The sequence below is a fragment of the Canis lupus genome, chromosome 37, assembly GCF_003254725.2.
Source record: "Canis lupus dingo isolate Sandy chromosome 37, ASM325472v2, whole genome shotgun sequence".
Classification (NCBI taxonomy): Eukaryota; Metazoa; Chordata; class Mammalia; order Carnivora; family Canidae; genus Canis; species Canis lupus.
This window is the reverse complement of record NC_064279.1, coordinates 15,498,650-15,517,021: the sequence shown is the minus strand read 5'-3', so window position 1 is coordinate 15,517,021 and position 18,372 is coordinate 15,498,650. Positions and strand designations below refer to the sequence as shown.

General features: G+C 40.3%; 1 protein-coding gene across 4 annotated transcripts in view; it reads right to left on the bottom strand.

Annotated features, from left to right (window-relative positions):
- Positions 1-4,880: 4,880 nt before the first annotated feature.
- ADAM23 (ADAM metallopeptidase domain 23) overlaps positions 4,881-18,372 on the bottom strand; it is a 187,474-nt gene continuing 173,982 nt past the window's right edge. For 2 of the 4 annotated variants that reach the window (XM_049106474.1, XM_025441630.3), the window contains exons 25-26: positions 15,575-15,665; positions 4,881-8,566 (exon numbers count right to left, since the gene is read on the bottom strand). In XM_049106474.1, the coding sequence (XP_048962431.1) occupies positions 8,518-8,566; positions 15,575-15,665 (140 nt within the window). In that variant the 3' untranslated portion in view covers positions 4,881-8,517. The remainder of the gene's footprint in view (positions 8,567-15,574; positions 15,666-18,372) is intronic. The other 2 variants (XM_025441631.3, XM_025441632.3) reach the window with 1 other exon arrangement.

The window sequence follows — 18,372 nt, the reverse complement described above, 5'->3', positions numbered from 1 at the left end:
TCATGAGGAAAGTAATATTTGGGGTGGCACCAAGGGGTGCATAGGAATTTGACTGGAGCTGTAGCAGGAAGGAGAAGTCTTTCCAGCAGAAGAAACAGGCTGAGCCAAGTCCAAGAGGTTAGAAAGTACTACTTTGCCCTAATAATGTGACTTTCTCATCCTTTTCTGGAGCCATGAGAACACAGAACATGGTATACAGTGCATGCGCACATGCGCACATGAGCAGGAGAACGAAAGAGAGATCCTCAGAGAGACCCACTTGTTGCCTATCTTTGTGGACTGATTCTGTAGTGGTGAGAGCAAACAAAAGAAAGATTGAAGAAATCAACAAAAATATTGATGGGGGTTATATCTTGCTGATTAGATTACAGTTATTTTAATTTTCCCTAAATTTTTGTTTTCCAATTTTTCTGCCCAATAGACATGTAGATTTTCATAATGACTCAAACAAATTTAAGTTTTTCCTTCCTGCTGAATTTTTCAGCTTCTGAATGTCTTTACTCAAAAATCTTTTTCTTATTTCTCTGGATTTGGAAAATTACATAGAACCTCTGGATTAGCTGGGTTGGCTGATTCACCCTCATATCCAATTGGTTTTGAAGAGTCAAAGACTGAAAGACTGTCTTAAGATTTGTATGGCTCTAGTCAGGTACTTCTGGTTGCTGGGTAGCAGACATCCATAATCGATCGACCACTGCACTCTCTCTAACAGATGGCACACATGGCTTAGGATCCAGGCAGCCACAAAGCTGCCTTAGCAAGCACTGAGACAAAGCCTCATGGACCACTGAGTAATGAGCATTGAAGCAAAGCCTATTTGCCAATGCATTAGCAGTTCTTGCTCACAAAACCAGCACATCTGAATAAGCCTAGCACACAAAACACCACCCAAAGGAAGCGCCTTTGAGCAGGCTCCTTTCAGGTGGCTGTGCCTCATCCACACAAAACAACAGGAAGTCAATGTTGTAAATGCAACTCATGTGAGCACCTGCCTGACTCTTCACTTGGGAACCCGCATCCCTGACTGGGAGCAAGGCCCGTCTGTGTCCTCACTGGAGCTATTAATTTCAGGGGGCCACACATGAAAATGTCTTACTAATGTATACATTACATACATTATGAAGTTACATACTAGGGGCCAAGAGTTCTGTCTGCCCCACCTTGACCCACTTGTTTTTTTTTTTTTAAGATTATTTATTTATTTATTCATAGAGATGCAGAGAGAGAGAGAGGCAGAGACACAGGCAGAGGGAGAAGCAGGCTACATGCAGGGAGCCCGACATGGGACTCGATCCAGGGTCTCCAGGATCACACCCTGGGCTGAAGGCGGCGCTAAACCGCTGCGCCACCGGGGCTGCCCCCACTTGTTGTTTTTAAAATATGAATTAGCTACACCATTAAAAAAATAGGAAATTTTGTATACAAATCTGGATTTCTGGTTCCTCTGGAAAAATAAATGGAAAGGGCAATAAAGGAACCAATTTTCCACCTAAGGACAATTGGCTGGAGCTGAGCTCCAGCTGTGTGGCTGGAGCCACACAATTGGCTGGTTGTGTGCTGTCCCACCCAGCTCAGTTTCCCCTCCCCTCTTGTCTCCTATACTACACTGTTCTGCTCATTTTGGTAATGTGCCATCCTTGTTTTATAGCCATTTCACCTACACAGGAAAACCTATTTCATACAGTCATTCGCTATCTCTATGAGATTTACAAAGGCCCCATAATGCTGTGTCTGTTGCTGCAGACTAGAGGCATCTCTGGTATTATTCCGAACTCAAGTTACCTCTTTGTGTCTTCATCTTGAAGCCTGGGCCTGAAGAAGCAAGGAGCTCTGCTGCAAGCTCATTTACCCCCTGAAGACAGGAAGCTATTTAAAGCTCCAAAGAGATCTGAAGAACCCTTGAAATACTCCTGATCGGTCAGGATGAAGATTTTTTGTTTTGTTTTGTTTTGTTTTGCGTTGCTTTGTTTTGCCTTGTTTTTGTAGGACCAATCGATTTACTCAGCTAATTTGGCTTTCAATGATCATCACAGTCAGATAAATGTTTTCATAAGGGTGGACTCTGTGGGGTCACAAGTGCAGTCTTTACAGCCACACCAGGGCAAGTGTGTGTGTACCAATCAGCTGCCAAAGGAGCATGGGCAGATCCCAGCAGGACAACTATTTTCAGGTAATGAGGGATCATGGCATTTGCTTTCTCTCCAGAAGTCATGTCCGTGGCCAAGAACTTGTTCTAGTCAAGAGGCCAGACCTGCTAACAGGTTTCAGAAAAGCTCAAGGGATGGTAACTTTCTCCAAGGCATAAAAGACAGATCAGCATCAACTTTAGTAGACTGGAAGTGCAATTCCACTTGGAAAATGATTTTGACCTTTCATTAATTGAAGGACTTACTAAATGATGCTTAAAAAGCATTTACTTTTCTCAGAGTTAGGAGTCTCTCATGTTCTGTCTCCCTTTCTGATATTTCTCACTCATTTTTGACTCCTAAATCTGGGAAATGAACTAGGGGTGGTAGAAAGAGAGGTGGGTGTGGGGTGGGGGTGACTGGGTGACGGGCACTGAGGGGGGCACTTGATGGGATGAGCACTGGGTGTTATTCTATATGTTGGCAAATTGAACACCAATAAAAAATAAATTTATTTTTTTAAAAAAGCGTTTACTTTACCTACCCCCTCACTCCCGACTGAAATTAGCCAGGGATCTTTATGGGAAGAAAATACTAGACGTTCATAGGTCAGGTCAAAAAGCCCTCGTTGTCATTACTGACAGCCCCAAACACTTAAGACTGAGCCAGGATGGACACATCAGTGGAAAAGTATTTAAGGAACACAAGGTTCTGGTGGAGGGTCTTATAATCATAATCCCCACACAATCTAAAAGAGTTCAGATATCTGAAAGTTAGATACAACATTACAGGCTGTTCATCTTCAAAGTATTTATGAGTGTACTTTGACCAACCCAGATGAGTCCTGGGTAACAGCAGTTAGTTATCGCGGCATTAGGTCCAATGGCACAGCTTTTTTTCTCAACTGCCCCCTTCCCTGTGGAGCTCTTTCTGATCTCCAGGAGAGCAGAAGTCTCCCTCTTCTCTTCCTCTAAAGTATGGAATACTTATGTCTGCGAGAGCACTTATCACATTGCATTTACATGTTGTATCTTATTTCCAAGATCAAGAGCTCATCGCTGTGTCCCTGAGACCTGGCACAACAGGGTAGGGTTTTTATAGCTCAAGTGTTTGTGAAAGGTAGAAGGAAAAGAAGGAAGGAGAGAGGAGAAAGAATGGAAGGAAACATGGATACTCCACATTCCTTAACCAAAGGTCTGAGCAGCTCTTCCTGGGTCTTGGCACATTGCTTCCTGTGCCTTGAGACTGCTTCCCACTTTATTAGACTAGTGTAGTCTTGTCATCTCTCGAGATGGTTCAAAACTCACTTCTTTTGGGAAGCCTTCCTGTATCTCTCTCCCACCTACCCCCCATCACTTATCTCTCCCATTCATGATGTTGGCTGTCACATTTATTGGGTGTATCTCTCTGATAAATTGTGAGCAACTTTAGATCAAGAATTTCATTTTGTTCAACTTCCACAAGGAGCTCCTTGTATAGAGGCTTAATAAATATTCGTTGAATGAGTAAATTGATAAACAGAAGTCCCTTGCACATTAACCTAAGGGATGCCTATCTTAAATTTCAAAAGTGACTTAAGAATTCCATTGTGAGGGGCACCTGGGTGGCTCAGTTGGTTAAGCATCTGCCTTCTGCTCAGGTCATGATCCCGGGGTCCTGGGATGGAGCCTCATGTTGTTGGGCTCTTCGCTCATGTTGTCTGCTTCTCCCTCTCCTTCTGCCTGCCCCTCCCCCCCTGCTCATGCTCTCTCAAATAAATAAAACCTTAAAAAAAATTCCATTGTGAGCACATGGATTTTCTACTTAATTATTCATATCAAAGTTTTAACTCAAGGGCTGCTGTTGTGTGTCTAGGGACTTTCTGGCTTCAGACCACCTTTCTCAGTCAGTAACCAAGGTAGCATGGATGGAACCCATCTCAATATCAACCTCAAAAATGGAATGACTTAAAGGAAACATATTAAAAGGGAAACATAAAAAAATCAGGTAATTCATTTTAAACTTAAATGAATCAAACTTAAATCAAACTTAAATGATACTCTACATGCTTTCTGGTTTAAAGTATGATATTTGTGTTATTTTAAAATATTTCTATATTCCTTTCATTAAGTGAAATGACATAGAAACAAATGAGTTATGGTGAACAGACATAAAATTTCCATGAGATGATTCAACTTGGGTAGAAGAGGTTCTTGGAGGGGGATCTTAAGGAAGAGGATTGAGAGGCTAAGCCGCTGATGGCTGGAAAAATAAAGTTGAGGCTATGCGAGGCAGGCTGAAGTTTCAGTCACACTATTAAGTTTGAACCTCATTCTATAGGTGACGAGGAACCCCTGCAAACTTTTCACAGAGGAAGGATGTGCTCAGATCAGCCTCTCTCCCTGTCAGTGTGGCAGATGTATGTGAGTTATCTGTGTCTGCTGAGGCCAAACCAAGGATGGAGGACACAGACCAAAAGATATTTGTAGAGAAGGAATATTATTTGGTGACCAATTCCATGTGAGGTGTGACAAAATACCTTCCTTTGAATGTTTTCAATAAAACCAAATACTTCTATTTTCTTTAGAGCTTGATTGCAAATTCGGTACCAGGTCAAAAGTGTGGATATTATTACTAGCCATCCCCTTTAGATTCAGGAAAGAGATACTAAAGAAAAAAGAATTGATAATGATATGATCCTAAGGTGGATTCCCCCCACCCCGATTTATAAGAATACATTCAATAAATTCAATGAAACTGAATTCTAATCAGGAATATGTTTATCATTCATCAGAGATTTTATTTTGTTCCATTGACTGCTTAAATTTTCAGTGAGCCTTTGATTGAGAAGCCCGTGCTAAAACTCTTGAAATCAGGCACATGGCCATTTAATCAACAACACAAGATAACACAAAAAAGGGGGCCTGAGAAAAATGATCAAAGTTTAAAGTGACAACATTCTATGTTAACAAAGATTTTATACACACTTGACGCATACAGTGCATACAATGACTACTGAATCTCCATTCCTAGGCAGCCAACGAGATTATGAATGAATTTATTAACTTCAAACAAAACTTCAGGTTGTACACTTAAAAAATTACAAACCATTTGAAGATGAAAATTAACAATGGAAGCGACAATGACTGTAAAATATGATGGGATGACTTTAAAGAAAGGTTCAAGTATTGTTTGTAAAGTTCTTCGGACACTAGAGTCTTTGAAAAGTTTGTGCATTTCCCATCTTTGCATAGTAAAAACAAAAATGAAAACAAAAAAAAACATACTACTTGGTAAAACTCCACGGCTCTATGTGATTCATGTTTCATAACATGCACCTATGTGTACTGCTCATTTAGCTAATAGGAGTAGCACTAATTCAGTGGGCTCATGCAGTGTCCCAGGTGAGCAATGAAGTTAGCGCACACCTCCTCATCCAGGTGTCGTTAATTAATGCAGCAAAGAATAGCGGATGAAATGGGAACTCGTCATCACTTAACGCTAACTCTTGTTGGGTAACATTAGGACGGTGATACGCTTGTATGAGCTCAAATTAATAAAAAGGACTATTCTCACCACGAAAATCAGCAAATGAATGGCATGTGCAAGAGAAAATACAGCAAAGAGTTCGAAACGACATAACCCAATACCACCAACAATAATTATAATCCATTGTTTACGGTTGGTATGGTTGCATTACCTTTCTTTCCTATTCATACACACATGGCTTAAAGCTTGTGTATTTTACATATACACACAGATAATTTAACATTGGAACATAGGTCTGGTTACCTATGAAACTGCCAGTGTAACAAAAAGTTACACTGACATTTGCCATTATGTACATATTTGGGGACCACTGTGGTCTGATTTAAAACGTAACATCGCACACTTACAATGTTGTTTGTGAAATGCTCAAAAGTTAATAATAGAGATTTAACTTGTTTTGTAACCATCATGGTTTTGTTTTTGTTAAGTCACCGTGGTGCCTCTGGAAGAGCAGTGAAATGTATATGGTGTACTCAGTAACAGCTTGGAATCCCCTAGTGAGTAGGATCCAGCAACAAGGACATAAACAATACAGTGATAGGAAGAGATGCCAAGTAATCTGAGTTTCCTTTGGGTTGAAAGAACCATCACCACTAGGCGAAGGGATACAACCTGTGTCTTATGGAGCCAAGAATAAGGCTGATAAACCCTGTAGATAGCCCTGTTTTTCCAATATAAAGATACAGCTAGTTCTGGAGAAAGACTGCAGACCTGGGTAGCACCTAGTACTCAGAAAGCAGTAACAAGATTAAGAGGTTAGGTTATGATCTACTGGGGCATAGCGAAATTGAGGTTTCTGCTCTATGATTGTGATACTTCCATGATTAAATACACCTGGAAATAACCTCACGGTTTTAAGCAGTACAGTTTTAGCACATAATCCTTTCCAAAATCAAAGCAAAAATTGTGAGACTGGTGTCATGACTCTTGCTGAAAAGGGACCTAAAGCTAAATCTAGCAACTCATTTGATGGTCATGAGGTGAACAGCAGGATTGCGTGTCCTGTTCCTGAAAAGAGGATGTTGGAGAAGTGTGGGCTTTCTGGGGGCCTTCGGGAAAGCTCCTCTCTATAAATGGGTGCTCACTGAAGGACTCACGTACTAGGTTCTACATTCAAAACCAAGTCAGGACCAAATTTATTAATGTATATACTTAACACTTGAATGGAAGCTATCTTGATCATAAATGGAAGAAGAAATCGATGCCAGTGAAGGAAACTCGAAGGGACTTGGGAACCCAGATTACATCTGCACATCTGCCTGAAGGCAAGAGAAGATCATGATTTTGTGAACAGTAGAATCCCATCACAATCTAGAACATTCCACACACCACACTGTGGGACCAACGAGATTTGTTGGAAACACAACACACAGACTTAAAGCCTACGAAGGCAACACTCGCAAGAAGGCAACTGCTGCCTCGGTGTCCATTACCGGTTTGCCAGTGGGGTTCTACCAAATGTATTTTGAGGCAGGAAGATGAAACATGAACGAAATGTTGACAATAATAGATACAAATAAAATGGAAAGCTTAACTTTTTCCCCAAGTTTTTAACATTTAAAAGTTATTTTTTTTTTTAATTTAAGGCTTTAAGTTTATCCTCCTTTCACATTGAAGACAGGGAAAGAAAACTGTCAAAACCAAAAACCAAAATCATGAGCTTGGCACTTCTGTGATTAATTCGAGAGGGTGTCTACTTTCTTACATTATATACATACATTTATAATAACATCAAAAAATTTTTAGACTTGTTAGTACATATATTTGCATTTACATAATTTTTGTGTTTTTAATATGGGTTATTTAGTTGTTTGTATCCCACCAGGCCCACCCCCACCCCCCCACTTTTGCTTATTTTTGGTTTTAAGCATTTCATTCAGGTATTTCCTTTTTAAATTGCACCTGTTTTGTGTCCAAACTCCCTGCATCTGTGGCTACATCTGTCTTTTTTAAGCAAGCCCCCAAATCACTGAACAACATGTTACCAGAGAAGAGAGAGAGAGAGAAAAAACAGCAAAAAGAACCCAAAAGATGGGGAGCAAACAATAAACTCAAATCTACAGATAACCTTTACAAGAAAAATATTTCAGTACAGACAAGTGAAAATGATGTGTCAAAATCTCTTATTTCCATATTTACATTTATAAAAGAACTATACAATAGCATCATTGTTCAAATTCCAGTTCCCATTTCCAAAGGATGCTTGGTCCAGGAAAACACACAATGGGAAAGTGACTCAAGGAGAGCAGGGGTCCGTGGAGTCTCTCGTGGCCCGGTCTAGACTCGGGGGTGAGGGCCAGGCAGCCTCCATGTGTTCACCGCTCATCCTCACCTTAGGAATTCAGTTGCAAGTTTTGCTGCAGATTGGCTTGCTAGCTGCTTGTTGTATATATGCCATGCAGATTTTACCCTTTCGAAAATTAGATCTTCATGCCACTGGAGTGTGTCATTGGTAGGAAAAGAAAAAAAAAATCATGCCAAATCATTTAGAAGATATTAAGTGCCAGCAGGCTGAGGAAAGAAAAAAAATCATTTGCTATTTTTTAATGGTTCTTTTATTGCACTTCATTTTTTGTTATTGTTCCTTCTTCCTTTAGTTAGAAAAAAAAAAGATTCTGAAATAGTTCTTTTATAATATTGTCTTTTATCCCCTTTTATTGACAGGTGGTGAGAGGGGTTCTTTGAGATTATTTCCCAGAAGGACAGTTTCCTTTTAGCCCATCCCCATCCCCCACCTTCAGCTCTGTGGTCATTATGACCCAGTGGTCTTGGTTACAGACTCAACACTTCCGGCAACAGTGCTGTGAGTATGTCACACCCAGGATCCAACAGCACGAGGCACCGCTCACCCAGTGCCGCGGAGTCAGATGGGGCCTTGCTGAGTGGGGTCGAACCTCCTCTTCTTGACATTTCTTCCAGAGATGCAGGCAGGGAGGGAAAAATCCACAATATTAATCAGATCGCGAGGAGAGGAGGGTGATGATAATGACAACAACGCTAGTTCCAGAGCAAAGTAATCAACTCACACAGAGGCAGACTTCCCAAAATAACTGGCAACACAGAACAGCTCATGCTTTTGAATGTCTTTACAACATCTCCACTAGAGTACATCCATTTGTAAGACCAAAAGGAGCTTCGAGTTGCTCATTTTAAATCACTGGAAGCCTCCGCAGCCCAATTTGTCTCTTATTTCAGCAGTAAATGATACGGCTAATTTTAACCAGATGAACATGACAGGAAGGGCTCTTCCTACATTCTGGAGGGCTATTAGGGGAACTACGCAAAACTCTGAAGGGCTCCTTGCTGCTTCCTTCCAGGACTTGAGAATTCTGTATCAGTCAGTTGGCCTTTGCCAAGAGGGCAAAGAGCCTTGTTCTACTCAGTTATCTTGCTGCCTTGGGTGTGTGAGCTCTTACCTCACCATGGAACAAGCATTCTTCATATCCAAGCAGTTGAAAACCAGAGTGCACAGTAAGACAGTACACTCAAAGGAGAATGGACACAGGCTCGGGTTAGTTAAGCAAATGCAGCAGTAAGCTTAGTGGAAATAAGCCAGTTAAAATGCCTTGCTCGCAGTGTCCAGTCTCCTAAAAAGTGGGTCCTATGTTTAAAAAGAGGAAAGGAAAGAACCAGCAAGACACTACAAGGCAACAACACAAGGTGGTTGCAACCTCCCCATGGTCTGGCTTCATGTGGGGCATCAAGCAGGGGGGGCTCATGCATTGAGTCTGCGCACTGGGCGGGTGCAACGCTGCTGGCCACCGAGGCGTCATGCAAGACTGGAGCACCAGTTGTCCCCGAGATCCCGCTCTCCCCTGCCCGCTCAGGGCCAGCTCAATATCCTTTCAGGCCTCCGTGCCAAAAAATTCCAGCGTGTTCCTCTCCCCACCATGTAAGTCAAAATAAACACAATATTGAAGCTCAAAATACGCATAAAGGCATCCCGCCAAGTTCTCATTTGTCCCTAGGTGACCACTTTGATACTCCCTTTTTTGAAATAACAAATTAAAAAAAAATATTTAAAGAAAATCTCCCTTTCCTCTTAAAGGTTTTCATGAAAATGTCTTCATTAATATGCCTAAGCCTGTGGTTTGCCGACCTGGCAGGTAATCCACTGCCACAAACACTACAGCAACAGAGCTGCTTCCTTTTTCCCCCATTCCCTGTCACCTCCGACAATCCTCTTTTGAGTCAGCTATTCTTGAAAGTGGGCATTGCTGCTGCTCCGAGACCCAAAGGGACATGCCCCATAATGCAAGTGGCTCAGAGTTCCTTTGCTTGGGAGCACAGGACCTGTGCCTGCTTCCCACACTCACAGCCCTTAGAGGTAGATTTAGAAGGAACAACTCTACCCATGAGTCAGGTGGGGAAAAATGAAGACTGCCTGACCCGGCCAAATGACTCTGAAGGACCAGGGGCTCCAACCAACTTAGCTATCTGTTGCTGGAATTGAAGACAAATGGGAAGCTAATGTCCCCTCAATTAAAACGAATATAAAGATCAAGCCAGCTAACGCTGGGCATGTAAATGACAACCTTGCTCACATCTAATTCCCTTATTCAAATTCAGCGGATGGCAGATCAACAGCCATGTCCAAGGTCTTAACTGCAATCCAGTTCATTTTTAAATGGAGATAGGAATTTCCATTTCAGCCTGGCATCCAGTCAACCTCCAGGGTCCAAAAGTTTGTGCTCCTTTTAAAAATCAGTGTTTGAAGTTTAGATTGCATTATTTTAAGGAGGATATAGTCTACAGGGTGAATGGGTTCCCAGGTCAGACCAACCAGGAGGACACATCACCCTGTAGAATCATGTATTTCTACGGGAAAATGGACTCCAAATACCAACAGGGCACAATCTTTCCCCCACAGATGTTCCAGCAGGAGGAAGGCAGGGGCCTGTGATGAGGACAGAGAGGGACCCTCCTATGGCAGGCTGACTGCGACAGCTCTCTCACGTATAAATTGCAAAACTACTATGGTGAGTTCTGAGAACCCACCATCTATCGAGAATTCCCTATGTGGAAAAAGTCTTTTCGTTCCATTTCAGTGTGAAAGCACAACCGTCACAGGTAGATGTTTGCTGCCTTCCTTCCACAAGCGTTTCATCTGAACTCCCTCTGCTCACTAGGAATGGGAAGGCAATGAACTTTGTCATCATAACGTGTAAGGTATTTCTGGATCATTATTTGATATTAGCTAATCCATAAATCCTCCATTGACCCAGTTTTCATCAATCTTTATGATGTCTGAAAACCTATACTCTTGTCTACAATATATATTACATACATGTACATCTATACAAAGTTAAAATAAAGTTTTTCCGGTTAACAGCAGCCATCTCTAGTTTGTAAAGCCTTTAGTCTTTTCAAGGGTATGTATTCATCGATTGCTATTATCTTCACATCCTTCCACAGTGAGTCATCATGACCCACCAAGAACCCTTCACTCAATCCCTCCTAGGGAACCTTCCTAGGCCACCTGTGACTGCATTCATTTCCCCAGAGGTCTGAGTCAGGGTCTTCCTGCTAGGAAGACCAGCCTGCTAGGTCTGAGTGAAAAAGTGCCTAACCCAGGAATTGCAGGATTTAAGGAAATTAGGCTCCTTGTTCCCCACTGGGGTATGGTCATGGAATTCAGATAAGCAGGAACCTGGTTTTCCTCCCAGAAAGACTAGCTAAAATTGATTCGATTTCCTAACTCTACAAAATCAAAAACAAAAGACATTTGCTCTTTTGAGAAAATATAATTAGCAATATTAAATTCCTTACAAATTTCATCCAACTTGACACTCAAAAATCCAATCTTCCTGTGATAAACCCAGATATGATCCTTTACATATCATTTATGCGAGTACCTTTTGTTTTATCTTTTCTTTGGTTTGTCCTATGAAATGGAACACAGGCCAAACAGAATAGCTTACAATCAAAAGCGGCCTCAATAAGAATCTGTACCCCCAGTAACTTCTCATAGAGAGGAAATCACGGTTACTATACAGACTTATCAAAGTAACACTTTTAATGTCCAGAGCAGCTCTTCCAGGCCAGTATGACCACTACTGGCACAAAATTACATTGAGACAGCAAGTGATAGGAAGTGGGACGTGGTGATAGGGCTCTAGAGTCCGAAGCACGGTAATATGGTTGGAAGAGCTCAAGACTCACCCTCAAATCTAGTCAACAATCTATATCACTGTTACCTTCAAGTTTTTTTTCCTATTATCACCTAGAATTTCTCTTTCTGACCACCATCACTCGTGGTGTTCACATACTTCATATGCACGTCATAACTGTATTGCTCATATCTAATGCCTGTATTCAAATTTAGGTAATGTCAGATCAAAAGCCATGTCCAAGGTGGTAACAGAAATTCTGTTCACTTTTAAATGGAACCATGAAATCCTCTTTCCATATATTTGTTACCTTTTCTAAGATTTAGAGGAGATGCTACTAAAACGGCCCTTCATCTACTTGATTTTTCTAATGTCTAAGCAACAGCCCTAAACATCGAATCAAGTAGTATTACTATTCAAAACTGAACAGAGGTTAATGAGTCTTCATGAGTCAACCAGGACCAAGGTTTGCAACACTCTGCAGCACAGTCCACAGCTTTACTGTATGTGTGTGGGTGATGGAGAGGAAAAGGAACATGGGGGCGGTGGGCATGTAAGTAGATGCAGATACGGGGGAAACGCTAGACAAATTGATGTGCCAAGAACCTACCTTCATTTTTCACAGGATTTCTCAGAGAAAAGTACTAACACTCCAAAGACTGGGAATCCATAAACCAACTACTTCTGAGGTATGGAATTAATTGAAGTTACCACACACTACCCCACATATCAGAATATGTGAAAGAAAATAACCTGCCAAGTAGCATTTTTTCTCTTTTCAGGAGTTTTACAACGAAGCTATGGAAGTCTTGTTTGCATGAAGCAAAGCTTGCAGACTATTATTCTGCTAGAAAGATGTCATCTACACTTACGTTGCTTTTTTAAATCACAGTTATCTTGACAAAATTTCATTATCATTTATTCGCACAAAGGTGCACACTTTCACACATGCATGCACACTCACATAGATTCATGCTTTTTACCACCTATTTCAGAGGAAATATGGCTTAAGAAATAAACTATAGAGAACGGCAGATGTTGTCAGGGGTCAGAGCATAGCTGTTTTCTTATCTATACTTGAACAGGTCATGTACGGTTGACACTTCTTCCACATTTAAATTGCTCACGGTGTCCCACCTCAAGAAATGTGACTTTAGGAAAAAGCGATTCTTCCCTGGAGCATTAATATGTTTCCTTTATTTTTTTTTTAAATAATGTTTCCTTTAGCCTGAAAGTTCAGTTACCCTCAAATTACTCAGGCAACTTTGCTACTGGCTTTGCTTTTCGCATCTAGTAAAACACAATTTCAGGAAGGATTTCCAATAAAAGTATTTAAAGCAATCTCTTTTATAAACGATCTTCAACTTCTGATCCTAAATGACTCTTTTGTATTTACTTTGAGTTCCATGAAAAACTCAGACTTTCAGTTCAATTAGCAAATACCTTCTAGACAAATCTCCCAAATTGCCCAAGTGGTAGGAAAACCTAAACTGCATCATTTGGCACCCAAAGCCTTTCCTTGCAAAGTAGAGGTAGTTATATTTAACATTTAATGTAAACCACATGGCTACTATTAAAATCTAAAGCAAATTCAGATCTTCAGATCTGAAGAGTCAGCCACCAAGAGCCACCTCGAAGAGCAGTGGCTCCTCCAAGTTTGAATTCCAGCCTCTAAGAATCATCTTCACTTTTTTGTCTAAGGCATAAAGATACTTCACATTACCGTGTGCCACCCTACAATGTTTTCCTTTACAGAAATTTTTAGGGTCATAGGGCACGGGAAGGGGCATTGGGTTAGGGCAGCAGTACACTTGTCTGCACAGCGGTTCCCCCCTCGGCGCTCAGTGGAGGCTGTTTCTCACCTCACTAGGTGTCCATCTCCCCTTCCTTTTCTCTGTTCTTCTGATGATTAGACATCTCTCTTAGATATAAATAACCTGCACAGGGCCTAATCCACTTATATACACAGTGATAAAGGCTTTTCCATTTTTCCCCAAAGAAACATGCAATTCAAGCTGTGCGCTAGGCCAGGCCACTGTTTTGAGGTCCTGCTACAGAATAGTGCTCTTGACTCCAAAGGCTGAGATGGTACATTTGGCTTTGTGTGTGGCCGGATAGCAAAGATGCACAGGACTGTTTTCCAGTCCTTGAAACTGAGGCTTCCTGATGCCAAAAAGGCATAAGCTTGAGCACAAGCCAAATTTATTTTTCTCGAAGCATATTTATGAAAAAGTTCAAGGAAGCATTATAAAATAATAACAGATCATGGGACTACTATAAGTGCAATGGCTTTTTTTTTTTTTTTTTTTACAGTAAGATGGCACCTAAGAAAAAACTTTTGCTTGAATTAAGGCTGGCCAAACCAAACAATAACAACAACAGCAAAATTATATATGGATGTTGTTGTTGTTGTTTTTGTTGTTAGGTAAGGTACCATGAGTGACTCATTATCAGGGCAATGTTTTGTTGATACCACGATGAGAAATTCAAATTTGAGTTGCCCACTTTGTGTGTGTTTTTGAAAACACGATGATGCCAAAAGTACTGTTTCAGCAAACAGGTTCAAGTTTACAAATCTCTCTGCAGAAAGGAAGTACCATTTGATAACAACTTTCCAAGTTGAGCTGCTCAGCAACTTGTAGGCTTACTCATTAAATCTTAATATGATAACAAAATTAGCAGAAAATGTTGAATGTATTAAGTCATCATGTGTTTTGTCTTCCCTTCGTAATCCCTTTCTAATAATATTTTTTAATCTGGTTTCAATATTTTGATTTCAGGATTCAAAATGTAAAATAGAATAAAGTTCATAATGCAATTATTCAGATAATTCAAGTAAAAAACTGCCTCTGTTGAGTAAACCAGATAGAGGCATAGTGGGTTTTGATTTTAGGTAATGGTCTTATTTCCCATTTAAATGCATTTTGACAGATCTGGTTGGAACTTAATTTTTCTCAGGGAATATTTGGCACAGGAAGTCTCATCTATAGATGATAATAATCAAGCCACCACAGTATGAAAAGATATAAAAAGCAATTATCCAATGAATCTGAGCTCTGAAAACATCTAAACTTTATAAATTAGCTTTACAAATTTTGATCATCATTAAGGTTTATTTGTGACTATCTGCCATGTCTATTTAAATAAACTTAGTTCAGTGATCAATGCATAATCCAAACTGAAAGGTCACTTTGGACACATACCAGTTAATTTACAGTTAATCAGAAAATAAATTTAAGTATCACAAAGCCACAGACTTCAAATTTCAATGTGAAACTGATTCAGTTGGTTAGGGAATGAATAAAATTTCTTAAATCTATTTTTTATCAAATAATGAAGCTTTTCAAATCACAATGCTACATATACCGTGTTACGTATGAAAAAATAATGAACAAGCGGTTCCTTACGTTGTGAAAATTTCAAAATATCAGTGAAATATAAACCAGTTTTAAACAGATACAAGTGATTTATATCCACTCATTTCCTGACCATGAAGTTTCCTGATTATTGTGTATGAAAAACACTATCTCAGAATGCTTGCTGCTGAAAGCTGGAGAACCTCTACTTTGTTCACCTTCAGCTAGAGATGCAAATTCCATCTACACTTTCTGTTTTACCCACTAGCCCAGACAGGACGTTTGTGGTTCCATGGTTCTTCTTTCCTAACCCATTTCTGAATAAAAAAAAATTTACTTTCAGCAGTTTCCTGGTAAAGCTTGAAATCTTGTAGCAGGAACTCAAAACCTGGTTATGTAAGCAGAAAAGAGAAGTGCCAGAGCCACTGAGAAGAAGACATGCGGCGTTGCTTACTTAAATCCCCATCCTGTGCCCCCAAGGACAATAGCTGCTACCAGGATGGCCCCAGCGATGGAGCCTATTATGAGATTGGTGGCACTAGGACCTGTGACAAAGGATCATGGGAAGAAAGTCATATGAGCCAACTACTGTCATTACCACGAGGGAAAGGCAGTTAAGTGGTTTCAGGAAGTAAATACCCTGCATTGAAAAGTCGCTAAGCACTTAAATCGTCTTTATTTACTTCGCTTAATTTGCACAGCCGATGCAACGGAGAGCTACTGCTTGGAAAGGAATGCCTCTACATCTAAAGCTTCTGCACCGCTGACAATTAAGTTCCTTTAAATTCACCTTCCACAGATTTTGAAGCAAATGAGCCCCACCTGCTGGCACATCTTTCTTCTCCTCCTTCCCAACATCATGAATCAAACAAGCAAAAGAGCACATCAAGAACCCAGGTGCATTAGAATTAGCTAGACCTGACTGGCAAATGAGGGCAGGAAAAGAGGGAAAAATAGTCTAATGAAGTGCTCTCTCAGGCAGCACACCAAGTTGTCTGAATGCTACATTTTTGTTTTATCCCCCACTTGGAAACAGACCCCATTTAAAAGTCAGAAGGAGGTTCCAAATAAAGATCTGACTTTGAAGCCTTGCTCTCAGAGATGCATTTCTTCACTGTATGGATCCATACAGTATTGAAACAACGGCAGGTGGTTCCAAAGGCAAGATAGGTAGGAAGCATAAAACTTATTTAGGCAATTTTGTGGAAATGGAAAAAAGATTCGGCAAGTTCAATTGAGACTATCTTTCAAGTTCCCATTTGCAATTTGAGGCTTGGAGATATACTTTCAAAAGGGAGCGGAGAGGACAGCAAGCTAGAAGACACAAGTGGAGTTTGCATCAATAGTTGGATTCAGAGTCGATTCACAGGACAGCACATCCTCTCCACTCACAGAGGGAAATGCTGTAGCTCTTGATTTTTCAAGGTAAGCAACCTTAACTTTAGTGCAGGATTATTTTGAATATCCCATCCTTAAGGATGCTAGTACATAGGTACAGTGCCCCAAACAGCAGAAACCTTCCAGTCCTGAGTATCCTGTACCGGAAGTCACAAGACCAATTTTGGTATTTCCCCTAAAATCCTCAACTTGGTGTATATATATTCATTTCTGTGTAAAAAAATTCTCTTTTCTGCTCACATCAGTGCCCTCAACTGTGTACATAAATGGATGCCAGTTTGAGCAGCACCAAAATTGTGTGCATCACATGTTTTTACTTAGAGACCACCTAGTGCTTGTGAGGGTGAGTAGAAAGGTGGGGGACAGATGCAGTGGGGGCTTGGGGATGTTGTATCTTCAGGCTCTTGGGCTTGTGACACGTTCTTAAGACTAACCACTGAGGTCCTATAGAACACACATCTCAGTGGCCTTCAGGAACGCATGAATGATAATACATAGTAGTAAGAGAGCAATATAACCAGGTTAGTGTCTCTACACTGAGCACGTACTACATGCCAGGTGTGGTTTTAAGCATGTGACAAGTATTCTCTCATTGGATCCTCACAAAAACCATACAAAGTAGGAGTTATGACTATCCCTGTCTAATAGAAGAAGAAGCGTTCTACTTCTAGAACGTAGTTATAGAGGCAAGATGTGAACACAGATTTGACTGACTCAAAAGCTTATGCTAAAAATCAAGGGTCAGCAAACTATAGCCCATTGGCCAAATGTGGTCCCACTTCCTGTTTTTGCAAAGCAATTTGATTGGAAGACAGCCACACTGATAGGTTTTCATGTTGTTTACAGTTACTTTTGTACTAAGACAGCAAAGTCCTAAGGTTGTGACAAACATCCTGTGGCCTGCAAAGCCAAAACTATTTATCTCCTGGCCCTTTACAAAAAGTCTGCTAACCCCTACTCTAATGAAACATCCCATTTATATGTATTTCCTTCCCGCACTTTAATAGGGAAACACATTTTGAAACAAACGTTGAGACAATATTTCTATTTCCATGTACATTCTGCTTTAGGCATGGTTTGCACTTTACTAGCTCAGAAAACAGGCTGGGATTAGAATCAATACATAATTCATGAGAAATGATTCCTGATTTACAATTATAAACTAAGGAGCAGAAATAAAAGTCCCCATTCCCCCCCCCCAAACCTTCTGTCCATAGAATCCTTAGTGACTAAGTGAACCTTACACTATCAGCTAAGCCAGGAGGTGTTAAAACAATCTATATTGTACTATTGTGGATTTTTTAAAAACCATGTTTATGATTTAGCAATTATGGCACAATCTAGAATTTGCAGGAAAACAGTCAGCTAACAAGAACAGTGCAGAAACCCAGAATAATAAGTAACAAATCTATTTTAAGAAAAAAATACACGTATACGGACTTACCTGTCACAACCAGAAATAGGCACAAACCAACAAGACTGGAAGGGAGGAGGAAAACATGCTGGTAACAAGGACCATGCTTTACAACGAATGCCCTGGGGCTTGCCTATCTCTAAGGCTCAAAGGGAAAATTATTAAAACTCCTTCCTTAGTCGGTACACAGCAGCACATCACAATTACGATCAGTAAATAATCTAAAAAACATTGGAATGATTTTTTTTTTTTTAGAAAACTATCCTTCTTCAAGGAGGAATTTCACATAAATATCTATGTAAAATTTCCCCTGAAAAAGAAATGTTACTTCTATATATCATCCAGGCAGCAGATCAAAGGTGAAATTTTTATAGGACAGAGTTTTATTTTCTCTAAAGATGCTACCTCTACAATAATACTTTATTTTCTAACATGTAAAG